The 12517-nt window shown below is 35.3% G+C and overlaps 2 protein-coding genes across 3 annotated transcripts in view; one reads left to right on the top strand and one right to left on the bottom strand.

The window, feature by feature from the left end:
• The window catches only part of LOC127837349 (protein crumbs homolog 1-like), an 84177-nt gene extending 83779 nt beyond the window's left edge, over positions 1-398 (bottom strand). The window contains exon 1 of the mRNA XM_052364305.1: positions 61-398. The gene's annotated coding sequence lies outside the window, so the exon portion shown is untranslated. The remainder of the gene's footprint in view (positions 1-60) is intronic.
• A 107-nt stretch (positions 399-505) lies between these two features.
• LOC127838790 (uncharacterized) overlaps positions 506-12517 on the top strand; it is a 42096-nt gene continuing 30084 nt past the window's right edge. For both annotated transcript variants that reach the window (XM_052366778.1, XM_052366779.1), the window contains exons 1-8: positions 506-741; positions 2070-3429; positions 4296-4505; positions 5981-6106; positions 7439-7572; positions 8484-8555; positions 9426-9459; positions 9797-10012. In XM_052366778.1, the coding sequence (XP_052222738.1) occupies positions 2659-3429; positions 4296-4505; positions 5981-6106; positions 7439-7572; positions 8484-8555; positions 9426-9459; positions 9797-10012 (1563 nt within the window). In that variant the 5' untranslated portion in view covers positions 506-741; positions 2070-2658. The remainder of the gene's footprint in view (positions 742-2069; positions 3430-4295; positions 4506-5980; positions 6107-7438; positions 7573-8483; positions 8556-9425; positions 9460-9796; positions 10013-12517) is intronic.

Genomic DNA, 12517 nt, shown 5'->3' on the forward strand with positions numbered 1-12517 from the left:
ATTTACCTTATCTTTATGTTTGCTGTAAGAAACAATTGTTCACATTATTCTGAACCTCACCTGTTAATAAAATGTCCTAAAAAACAATCGTCTTTATAAAGTGTCACATGCTTTCTTTATTTACAATTAACCCGCTTTGGTAGCATGCGGTGTTACAGGTCTCGCCGATATTCTGAGGCGCGTCGAGGTTATTAATCCAGTAATAAATTGACAGTGACGTCATTGTGATAACACGTGCAGAACGCTTATATTTTTGAGTTTGCGTTTTAATCGAGAACGCAAGTCCATTGAAATAAACTTGCAATACAAATTAACATTTTAGACAGTTTGTTTGCACGTCTGTATTTACTTGCACAATACTTATTCCAAAGAAGTTATCTCAGGCCGGTTTAATCCAGAAAACATTTTTTTTTCTTCGCCGAACCTCCAGACAACGACGTGTTTATCAAGGGAGGCGATTCTAAACCTTCGTCGTGCATTCGCCTTCTAAGGGAAGCAACTGTAATTAAAGGATACATTGGCTTTCGTTAATGAATTATTAATTATAAAGGCATACGTAAATAATAAATGAAAATCCCGACTTTCTGCCTTTGGTAAACAAATAATTAGGTCTCGTGAACGTCGAAAGAATACATCTATCAATTAGTTTTGACCCAAGTTTGCTATTGATTATTGGCATATGCTGTATCTTGAGGAAAAGTGCCCTCTTGGAATTTGCGAAAGAAAAGCGTTTAAGTAAAGGTAAAACGTTTCTTTCTTTTTATTTTTTGTGCATATTAAGAATACAATTATTCTGAAATCGGATATTATGGAACGCAATTTTATATTCCGTTTAAAAAAATATTATTCCTTTTTATAATTACATTTATGCTGTATTAGATGTGTCAGATTTAGGCTGTATTAGATGTGTCAGCGTCTGTTCAACATTTGAGCATCCTTTTACAAAAACTTTCATCATATGTGCAACATCTTTTGTAAATAGGTATTGAAAATGACAGTCAGTATTTGTAAATCTGATTGCGGTCTTTAGTATTTTATTTTATCACTGTATTTGCCTTGGAACTATAAATTATAATTATAGTATACATGCTGCATGGTGTACAGTATGCATGTTAGTAATATTGATCAAAGACCTTATAGAATACATGTTATCTATAATAGGTCTTTGTATTGATTCTTATTGAAAGCATGTTATTCACAAAACTGTTAAAACATAATTTGTCCACAGATAAGTATCATTACTGTAGTTTTTAATTGTGTGTTTACTACAAACAATGAAATATTTGGAATAATCTCAAATAATTATTATATGAAGTAATATATATGATTCATTTAGGTACACAAACATAATCATCCTTGAGCGTAATTCTAATGTCCATTTTGCGCGTTAAACTTACTAGCTCACCAAATATACCCTATCACGCTTTATAAGTTGTTAACATTCCTTTGACACAAAATGTGTAGACATCTATTGCATGAAAGAACCAAATAGTGGTGTTATTGTGGAACTTTAAGAAATTTGCATCCATTTTCCCTGACGGACCATAAACAGATAGACTAGGCTGAGACTCAATGTTGAGAGTTGCTGTATAACTCTTTCAGTGCGGGAACAAAATTTTGAAGGCCTTTGCAAACAGTTTGGATCCAGATGAGACGCCACAGAACGTGGCATCTCATCTGGATCCAAACTGTTTGCTATTCTGATAGTATTCTTTGAAAAAAAATAGAAGAAAATGCTAATTTTAGAAATTCTGCAGACGACATTTTAGCAGATGACAAATTTCCCAGCATGCAAAGGGATAAATACCATTATAGCATTTAGTATATTATCCAGTAAAATATGTTTTGATTTACAATCAAGTTGTACTTTTGAGTACTGTCAGCAATTTAGTTAAAACCACTTACTAATGTACCATAGTTATGTTGGCTGGCTTTCTTAACCTTGATCATTTTCTTGATAGACAACGGATCTTTGTGATGGGTCATGAAATATGGGATTGGGTGAATCTTGTAAGAATAGTGCTATAAAAATGTGTCAAACTAGACTGTTGATTTTTAACAATTTCCAGGTGTATAAAGGAAGCATTTAATCACATTGTTTTGGACAGAGTGAGACTGTATAACATTGAGTCAGATAGATGCATTAATCATGTTAATTGAATAGAAATTTCTACTGCTGAGATACACTTAACAAAGTGCTACAACAGAACCATATTGTGCTAGGAAAATTGAATTAATAAAAAATGTGTCCTGTTTTGGCCAGACAACAAAAAAGTGTGGTATGATTATGTTTACTGTGACTAAAGGGATATGAACTTAGAATACTGGTAGGTGATGATAATATAAGCAGTGGCTTGAATGTAACAGTTCATTCAGAAGATGTTGAAAATTATGAAAAACATGCTTGTGTAAGGCAAGTAAATGGTGTTCACATTACAACCTTGACTACTGAGTTATATCATAGCTTCACACTTATAAACATTTTTTTGTTAAGTCTGTTTTGTGTGGACTTGTGTGTGTGTTTTTTTAACTGTGACACTCACACACAAAATTGAAGATTTATAGGTATTCTAGATGTAGCTTAGAGGAAGTCTACATACAAATTTGAATCCAGTTTAATGTGTTAAAAAATTGCCTTGATTTCTGAACTCTGCAGCCATGTCAGCAAAGAAAAACGATTCCACTCAAGGACAAACAAAAACAATGTCCAATAGGGTCAGAAGTTTACAAGACGCTCTTAACTCCAAGCTGAAGTTAGCGGAAAAATCAGCGTTTGTTGCTGTGCTGAACCAGTACCACATGTCACGTGATGTACCAGAGTTTGTACGTAGTCTCAAGCTACTGTTTAGCACACCAGACAAGAAACAGTTGTTTGCACTCATCAGGAAAGTCGTTCCAAAGGCAGATCTTGAGGAGTATGACCGGTGCATGCAATTAGACGCAGGAAAGTTCAATACAATGCCTGCCAAACGGTCAAAAAAGATACGATCAAGACCACCTTTAAATTCTGAGGTTGATTCAAAAAGTCTGTTATCCTCAGAAAAGCAGAAGAAGCCAAAGAAAGAGAAAAGTGCAAAAAGTAAAGAAACTAAAGATAAACAAAAAAAGCACAATTTGAGTTTTATGAAATCACCAGAAAATGCGTTGACATTCAATCCAAAACAGGCTGTGCAGAAAGTGAAAACAGCTTTAAAAGAGAAAGGTCAAGGCAGCGAGGTCATTCATCATATCCAAATGCATCATTCTGGGGACCCTGAAAAGGGCTTTGGGTTCAGCATCCGGGGCGGTTCTGAATACGGCATTGGTATTTATGTTTCCATGGTGGATGATGGAGGAAAAGGTCAGGTACACAAGCTGGTCCCTGGAGACCTGATACTGGAGGTCAATAACATCTCATTCCATGGAATCTCACATCAGGAAGCAGCACAGGTAAATATTCATTTAATTATTAATGGCTTCCTGATATTGTATCAAGTGCCAGTGAGGCTTTTGAGGCCAAAATAAACATTAGTAGTTAATTATTGTGGTTAGTTGTTTCCTTTCTTTTTAAATAATGCTACCCTGTTTTTGTTCACACAGAAAACAATGACTGTGCCTTTAAATAGGAAATCCCTTTATAATTCAACAAGAACTTAAATTAATGTTAATATCTCTGCGTGCGTTCATTTCTTGATGTTTCATGATATATTTGTCCTAAATTTAATTGGGTTTATAATTAATTCAGAATAAAAAATCATACTGAAAATAATTGCTTGATTTCATAAAAAATATAACACAAATAAAGTGCTAAAAGCCATAAACTACCCGGTATCCATATTTTACAGAAATGATAAGAACAACTGTGGCAATCACAATAATAATAATAATAATTATAAATGAAATAATAATAATGAGGAAATGTTCACTATAAAATAAGAATAGCTTCATACTTAAATGAAATTCCTAAAATACAAAGATTTGCTGGCATGAATAAATACCCCTGGCCTGAGATGAAGCGGAAATCGTTTCATAATTTGAGCCGCGTTCTGAGAAAATTGGACTTATTGCATGCGTATTAAGTGTTATCCCAGATTTAAAAATGGCAAAGGCTAATCAGGAACAACACTGAAAATCAAGTTTAGGTGGAAAGTGTCGTCCCTGATTAGCCTGTGCAGACTGTACAGGCTAATCTGGGACTACACTTTACGCAAATGCATTAAGCCCAGTTTTCTCAGAACAAGACTCATTTTGTTGATACTTGCTATCACCAATATTGAGTAATAAGGCTTTTACAAACTTCGTGATTGAAACTCAAGATCATCAAAGGATCTCGTAAGCTAGACATGAAGGTGAGCCGCGTTGGCCTAATTCCTGGCACGTCAGTCGTTCATGAGATGTATAAGTGGGTCGATGACCTTGGACGACCCACTTCTCCACCGCCAGAATTGGAACAGATCAAGCGGAACGATTCCGCGGGAGCCAAGTCTGAATTTAATCTGCTTAGGCCTGGTTCCATTGAGCAGAAGGTAATCATTTAGTTTAGTTTAACCCATTTATTTTAGCTTGATTGCATTGAATTTTGCCTAAGGCTTATTAAAATGCTTTTGAGTATTTATTTGAACTTTGAATTGTCCTTTTTATTTGTAATATTCTTCTGTTGTTATCATGCCCCCCTTAGAAGAAGAGGGGTTATATTGTTTTGCTCATGTCGGTCCGTATGTCTGTATGTCCGTCCGTCCACCAGATGGTTTCTGGATGATAACTCAAGAACGCTTAGGCCTAGGATCATGAAACTTCATAGGTACATTGATCATGACTCGCAGATGACGCCTATTGATTTTGAGATCACTAGGTCAAAGGTCAAGGTCACGGTGACCCGAAATAGTAAAATGGTTTCCGGATGATAACTCAAGAACACTTATGCCTAGGATCATGAAACTTCAAATATACATAATTACATTGATCATGACTTGCAGATGACCCCTATTGATTTTCAGGTCACTAGGTCAAAGTTCAAGGTCACGGTGACCCGAAATAGTAAAATGGTTTCCGGATGATAACTTAAGAACGCTTATGCCTAGGATCATGAAACTTCTTAGGTACATTGATCATGACTTGCAGATGACCCCTAATGATTTTCAGGTCACTAGGTCGAAGGTCAAGGTCACAGTGACTCAACTTAGAAAAATTGTTTCCGGATGATAACTCAAGAACGCTTACGCCTAGGATCATGAAACTTCATAGGTACATTGATCATGACTCGCAGATGACCCCTATTGACTTTCAGGTCACTAGGTCAAAGGTCAAGGTCACGGTGACTTGACACAGTAAAATGGTTTCCGGATGATAACACAAGAAAGCTTACTCCTAGGATCATGAACCTTCATAGGTACATTGATCATGACTCGCAGATGACCCCTATTGATTTTCAGGTCACTAGGTCAAAGGTCAAGGTCACAGTACCAAAAAACGTATTCACACAATGGCTGCCACTACAACTGACAGCCCATATGGGGGGCATGCATGTTTTACAAACAGCCCTTGTTTTTTTTACTGTTTTATGCAATTTTACATTCAAAAGTAAAAGGTATAGTTGAGATATGTTTTTTTTAATAGTTGAATATGTTTGTTCCAGTTTCAAAGTACCAGGGTACATCATGTTTCTTGACTTTCAATTGTGTCTTGTTCTGTGAAAATTGGGCAAAATGCATGTGAGTTAAGTGTCATCCCAGATTAGCCTGTGAAGTCTGCTGAGGCTAATAAGGGAGGACACTTTCCGCATTTACAGTGAATAGAACATTATTTTGACAATCATTATAATATCAGAAGCTTTTCTAGTGATAATTTCAGACAGGTTCATATGAACTGTAATTAAACCCTTCACTAGTTAAAACAACTTGCATAAAAAAACAGATATTCATAAAAAGAGGTTAACTCATTCTCAGCATTTTGTAAAATTGTTAACAAATATTTATTGATAATTTGATGATGTTTTCCACAGATTAATGTTTCCGTAAGTGAAGGTGAAAGCCTTGGTCTAATGATTCGAGGTGGTCGAGACTTTGGGCTCGGAATTTATGTATCTGGTGTGGACCCGATGTCAAAGGCAGATGAATGTGGTTTAAAGGTATGCTTTCCAATGTCTATATACCTACCTCATGTATGTTGTATTACCATGAAGCTACTGTTTTATCTATCTGTATCCTCTCATGGAGCACTTTTGTTTACAAACTTTTTGTGGTTGCACAATGTCGATTTTGACTAGTCATTTATGGACAATTTTGAATGTTTTAAGAACCAGGTTATGCACATTGATAATATGGAATATAGAAACATGATGATGGCCTGCTACTTTTTGTTTTGAATAACAGCAATTGCGTTAGGTTATTTTGATGAAGTGACTTGGGGAAGTCAAGTGACGTCATGCAATTAATCAATTTTTTCAATGTATTATTACGTTTACATATGGGCTGTGCTTGATGAAAAGGAGGTTTAATGCATGTGCGTAAAGTGCTGTCCCAAATTACGGTAGCCTGTGCAGACTGCACTCAGGGACAACACTTTTCACCTGCACAGGCTAATCAGGGATGATAATTTTGTTTGGCTTTTATGATATTTTTTGTTTAAAGAAAGTCTCTTCTTAGCAAAAATCCAGTTTAGGTGAAAAGTCTTGTCTCTGATTGCCTGTGCTTACTGCACAGGCTAATCTGGGATGACACTTCCCCCCATGCATTAAACCCCCTTTTTGCAGAGCACGGTCCAAATATATTATTTTCTTTGCTTATTTGAAAGCATGTGATGAAAAAGATATGATGCTTGTAAACTTTTCATGCAATGATTTAGTAAAGTCATCCAGGTAATTTGTTAGTAAATTTGTCATTTTTTAACATTTTAAGGCGTGGATCTCAGCTTCAATCATGTTTGTTTTTAGTTTTATGAATTTTTTCCTGAATTGTATCAGGATTAGCTGATGGTAAATTATTTCCTGATTATGTGTGTGGAATTTCACCTTTTATATCTCTGACAAAATTGTGAATAAGCAGATCAGGGAACAAGTCCGTATTAAACTGTATCAAGTTACTATAAGTTTTTAATTGATAATTTAGATGTTTTTGAGAAGATCCTTGAAATGAAACTTGTTATATTCTTTAAATGATCCTTGAAATGTTCTTGAAATTATCATTAAATGTTGTTGTTTTAAACAAAACTTGTAATGTCCTTAAAATGATTATAAATCTTTCATGGGCATGTCATTGAAGTGTTCTTGAAATGTCCTTGAAATGAACTGTAAATGTTTTTGAAATATCCTTCAAATGTACCAGAAATATCTGTGAAATGTGCTTGAAATATCATTGAAATGTACTTTAAATATCAAAGAAATGTACTTGAAATATCCCTGAAATGTGCTTCAAATATAATTACAAAGTCAGTGAAATGTTCTTGAAATGTACTTGTCAAGGTCGGAGACCAGATTCTTGATGTGAATGGTAGAAGTTTCCTGGACATCACACATGCAGAAGCAGCTGCCATTCTGAAGAAGTCAAGACACCTTATGTTCACCATCAAAGATGTTGGAAAATTGCCGTTTGGACGGTATGTATTTCCTAAAAGGACAGCTGGTTTTGACTCATCAAAAAGCATTGCTTAGATGAAATAAAAGAAAATTCCTTAAAGTCATACAATATCTTTAGTCTTTGACAATTTCATATTTAGGTCTTGTTACGTTGAACATTTTGTCAACAAATAAATATTGCTTAAAGAATATATATTGTATTGTTTCATTAGCAGAAAAAATATTTTACGTGGATATTTTGTCTGAAATGTTCACAACTTAGGTACAGATTGGGAGCTTTGTGAATACAGGCCCAGATGTTTAGTGTTTTCTGTCCTTAATAATCAACTTATTATATAAATTTTTGTATTGAAATTTTAGAGCTACAAATAAAGATGTCTGAATCTGTCAGTAACTTAGCTCTCATTGGCTTATCAAATACATAATTAGAAATCTGTTCAAAGTAATGTTCAGCATAATTGTTTTCTGTAATTCTTTGCAGATTTGCATGTTTCTTATTTTACAAAGGTTTGGATGGTTAAGTTAACGTCTTCTATTATTTGTGACAGCTGGGAATTTGTTTTCAAATAAGTTAATTGTTAATAAACAAGTGCTTGGAGAGAGAGGGAACATAGGAGTGATGTTAAGTCATTGGCAGGGACATAGCATTCCTTTGGACTTTCTATTTTGTGTTAGCCCTTTACCACTTAGAAACGCACCTTGGAGCATTTGTTGTCCTTTAGAAATTCAAATTAAATGTAAGTCCTTTCTTAATATATTCAAGTTTAAAAGGCTTCATTTCCAACCTTAAGATACTGATGAGCAGCAAACAGCATAAAACCTGGACAGACTGCGAGTAACTCGCAGGCTGTTTTGGTTTTATGCTGTTTGCAGTGGGAAGTATGTACCTGGTATTACAGTATATACATTTATGACCATTCTTGTATTCAAGGACCAAGTTTGACAAAACAAGCTGGAAGGATAAAAACAGTGGCCCTCCAACACGTCGCAGGAAGGAGAGTGGGTGAGTTACCATTTAAGATGGTGTAAATAATGTGACCTAAAGGTCAGAAAATTAATGGCTTTTAGTTGTGGTTTTTGCAATAACCAAGTTACTAATGGAGTCTAAGTTTCGATTCATGAGGGCAATATCTTTTTCAAAGGAATAATTACTTTTCACCAGCCAGGAGTGGGTAACAACAGTTTGTTTATCAGGACAATCAACTAGGGTTAGCTCTCTTTTATTGTTTCAGTTTGTGTGCATGCATAACCATTTATAATCCATACTAAATCTGTAATCAGTCATTTATAACTTATTATATTTTTTTCCAATGTGTAACGATAAAAATGACTAGAAGTGTTGATCATCATTGAACAGTTTTGTGAAGGCCAGGTCAGTATACCTGAAGGTCAAGGTTGGGGGTCTCATAGATGGCATGCAATATATACAGTTTACTGTTGTTAAAAACAACAACGCAAATTAAATTTGTTGTGCTTATGTAGTTTATTTCAAGTTAGTTTCTGTCAAAAAGGTTACGCATTTGTTGGCATTAGTAGATCTATTTGTTTATTTGCTAATTAATGGGCCTAGCTCTATGAAAAGGGGGTTTATTGCATGTGCGAAAAGTGGCATCCCAGAGTAATCTGTGCAGACTGCACAGTCTAATCTGGGACATTTACTTAGCACACATGCATTAAACCCCCTTTTCACAGAGCACGACCCATGCAAGCTTGTTCCAATTTTCATGATTAAAATAGTTAAGGAGGCAGGTGTGCTGGGACACACACCGGGTTCTCACATAATGCAGCCTCAGGCAAAGAATGACCTTATAAACTTTGAAATGCACACATACAACATCAGTGTCTGTTCTTTATACTCTTCTATCATTTTCAGGCAGTCAGATAGCACTGTTACTCAAGACAGCAAGGTAAATACGGTAACTGTGTCTATCTTTGTACAACAGAATCTAACTTCAGTTATAATAATGTTTAAAAAGCCTGTCACTACAAAATGAATCAAACAAACATAATAAATTAAAATTGTTCTCAGTAATGACTCATTGAGAAAATTTCACTCTAATGCAAATTGAAACTTATAACTACTAGCTTAAAAGTTAGTAACTACATAATGCATTAAATAAGCATACTAAATTAAAATTGTACTCAGAAATTATTTGTTTTAAATATTTCACCTTTATGTACCGGTAAATTGAAACTTAAAACCATATTCTGAGAAATTGTTTTAGAAGCATTTTTTTCTGGTAGCAAAGTACCATCTTTCGGAAGGGCATTGGTTCCCAGCTAATGTTGAACACGGGCATAAGTGTCAAATGGGACTCAATTGAGCACCAGGCATCAGTGCTTCTGAACGAAACTGAGCAAGGAACTTTGCGATATTACCTGAGTGAATACCAGACAGAATTTATCAGCGTGGATGGATTGGCGATGGCATCGTTTGAACTGCTAAATACAAAAGCAAAGGTGAATAAAAAAATTGTGGATCTTTGAAAACATTTAAGAGGTTCAGATAGGGGTATATTTGAGTCACTATTTTGTGACACAATTTATATTTAAAATAAACAGTCTAAAAATAATCATGTTTAAGTGTAAAATATATCATAGTTTGAATTATTCTTGTTTTGTAAGTATTTAAAAATATAAGTTACTCTATATATATTTTATTATTACAATAAAACCTTAGTTATGCTCCCCCAAAATTTATTTTGGGGGGAAGCATATAGTTGCCGCTTCGTCTGTCTGTGTGTGCGTCTGTCTGTCTGTCTGTCCGTCCGTGCACAATTTTTGTCCGGGCTATTTCTTAGCAACTAATGACCGGAATTCAATGAAACTTTATGGGAAGCTTCACTACCAAGAGGAGATGTGCATATTATCAGCGGGTTCTGGTTGGATGATTTTTCACAGAGTTATGGCCCTTTGAAATTTTTGAAATTTTCCATTAACTGTACATATAGTGCAATTCTTGTCTGGGCTATTTCTCAGCAACTAATGACCGGAATTCAATGAAACTTTAGGGGGAAGCTTCACTACCAAGAGGAGATGTGCATATTATTAGCGGGTTCTGGTCGGATGATTTTTCACAGAGTTATGGCCCTTTGAAATTTTCTATAAAAAAATTCTTGTCCCCCCCAACTACTGTGCCCTCAAGATCCTTTTATCTGAATATATAGTGCAATATTGTGACAATGAATATATAGTGCAATATTGTGACAAAAAAAAAACTATGGGGAGCATCACCCATCTCCAACGGTTTCTTGTTTGAAATTATAATTGTATTAATAATAAAAATGAAAAAATGATGATAATTGTAATAATCAATGAAAGTTTTCACTGTTCTGTTTCCATAATAATCCAATAAGTTTTAGACTGTCAAATTACACACACAAAATATTGAAAGCCTTACCTGGAGCTTTCGGCCGTGTACTACGGATTTCATCGGCAGAATGATTTCTACTGTTGGGAAAAGTTAACACCGCTATTAACTCTTGCACACCTAGCTGGGACCGTAGGTAAACATGGCTCAACCCGACAATTAGCGGTATAAACATTTCCCAACAGTTGAAATCATTCTGCTGATTGAGTCGGTAGAACACGGACAACAGCTCTAGGTATGGCTTTCAATAGTTAGTGTGTAATTTCACAGTCTAAAACTTTTTGGAATAATAATAATGATAATGAGAATGAAAAGAGGGCTACAATGGCCCTTTAGCACACCCCTGGGTTCACGGACACAATTTATTGAAGACTTTACCTGGTCATCTAGTTTTTGTACCCACTTTACCTTGGTTCATGCATGGCTTTCCTATTGTTGTGATAACCATTCTGACCAAGTTTTATCAAGACTGAGTCATAAATGGGGCTTCTAGAGTGGTCATAACTTTTTTATGTCCCCCACTATAGTAGTGGGGAACATATTGTTTTTGCCCTGTCTGTTGGTTGGTTGGTCTGTTGGTTGGTCTGTTGGTTGGTTTGCGCCAACTTTAACATTTTGCAATAACTTTTGCTATATTGAAGATAGCAACTTCTTGCTATATTGAAGATAGCAACTTCATATTTGGCATGCATGTGTATCTCATGAAGCTGCACATTTTGAGTGGTGAAAGGTCAAGGTCAAGGTCATCCTTCAAGGTCAGAGGTCAAATATGTGGCCAAAATCGTTAATTTTATGAATACTTTTGCAATATTGAAGATAGCAACTTAATATTTGGCATGCATGTGTATCTCATGTAGCTGCACATTTTGAGTGGTGAAAGGTCAAGGTCGAGGTCATTCTTCAAGGTCAGAGGTCAAATATATGTGGCCCAAATCGCTTATTTTATGAATACTTTTGCAATATGAAAGATAGCAACTTGATATTTGGCATGCATGTGTATCTCATGGAGCTGCATATTTTGAGTGGTGAAAGGTCAAGGTCATCCTTCAAGGTTAGAGGTCAAATATATGTGGCCCAAATCGCTTATTTTATGAATACTTTTGCAATATTGAAGATAGCAACTTGATATTTGGCATGCATGTGTATCTCATGGAGCTGCACATTTTGAGTGGTGAAAGGTCAAGGTCATCCTTCAAGGTCAGAGGTCAAATATATGTGGCCCAAATCGCTTATTTTATGAATACTTTTGCAATATTGAAGATAGCAACTTGATATTTGGCATGAATGTGTATCTCATGGAGCTGCACATTTTGAGTTGTGAAAGGTCAAGGTCAAGGTCATCCTTCAAGGTCAAATATATAGGTCAAAATTGCTCATGTAATGTCACTTCTGAAATATTGAAGCTAGCAATTTTATATTTGAAATGCATGTGTATCTCATGGAGCTGCACATTTTGAGTGGTGAAGGGTCAAGGTCAAGGTCATCCTTCAAGTTCAAGCGTCATATAGGGGGACATTGTGTTTCACAAACACATCTTGTCTTATAAAGATTTGACCAGATAACTAAGTTTGCTGACTCACATGAATACATGTAAG

The sequence above is a fragment of the Dreissena polymorpha genome, chromosome 7, assembly GCF_020536995.1.
Source record: "Dreissena polymorpha isolate Duluth1 chromosome 7, UMN_Dpol_1.0, whole genome shotgun sequence".
NCBI lineage: Eukaryota > Metazoa > Mollusca > Bivalvia > Myida > Dreissenidae > Dreissena > Dreissena polymorpha.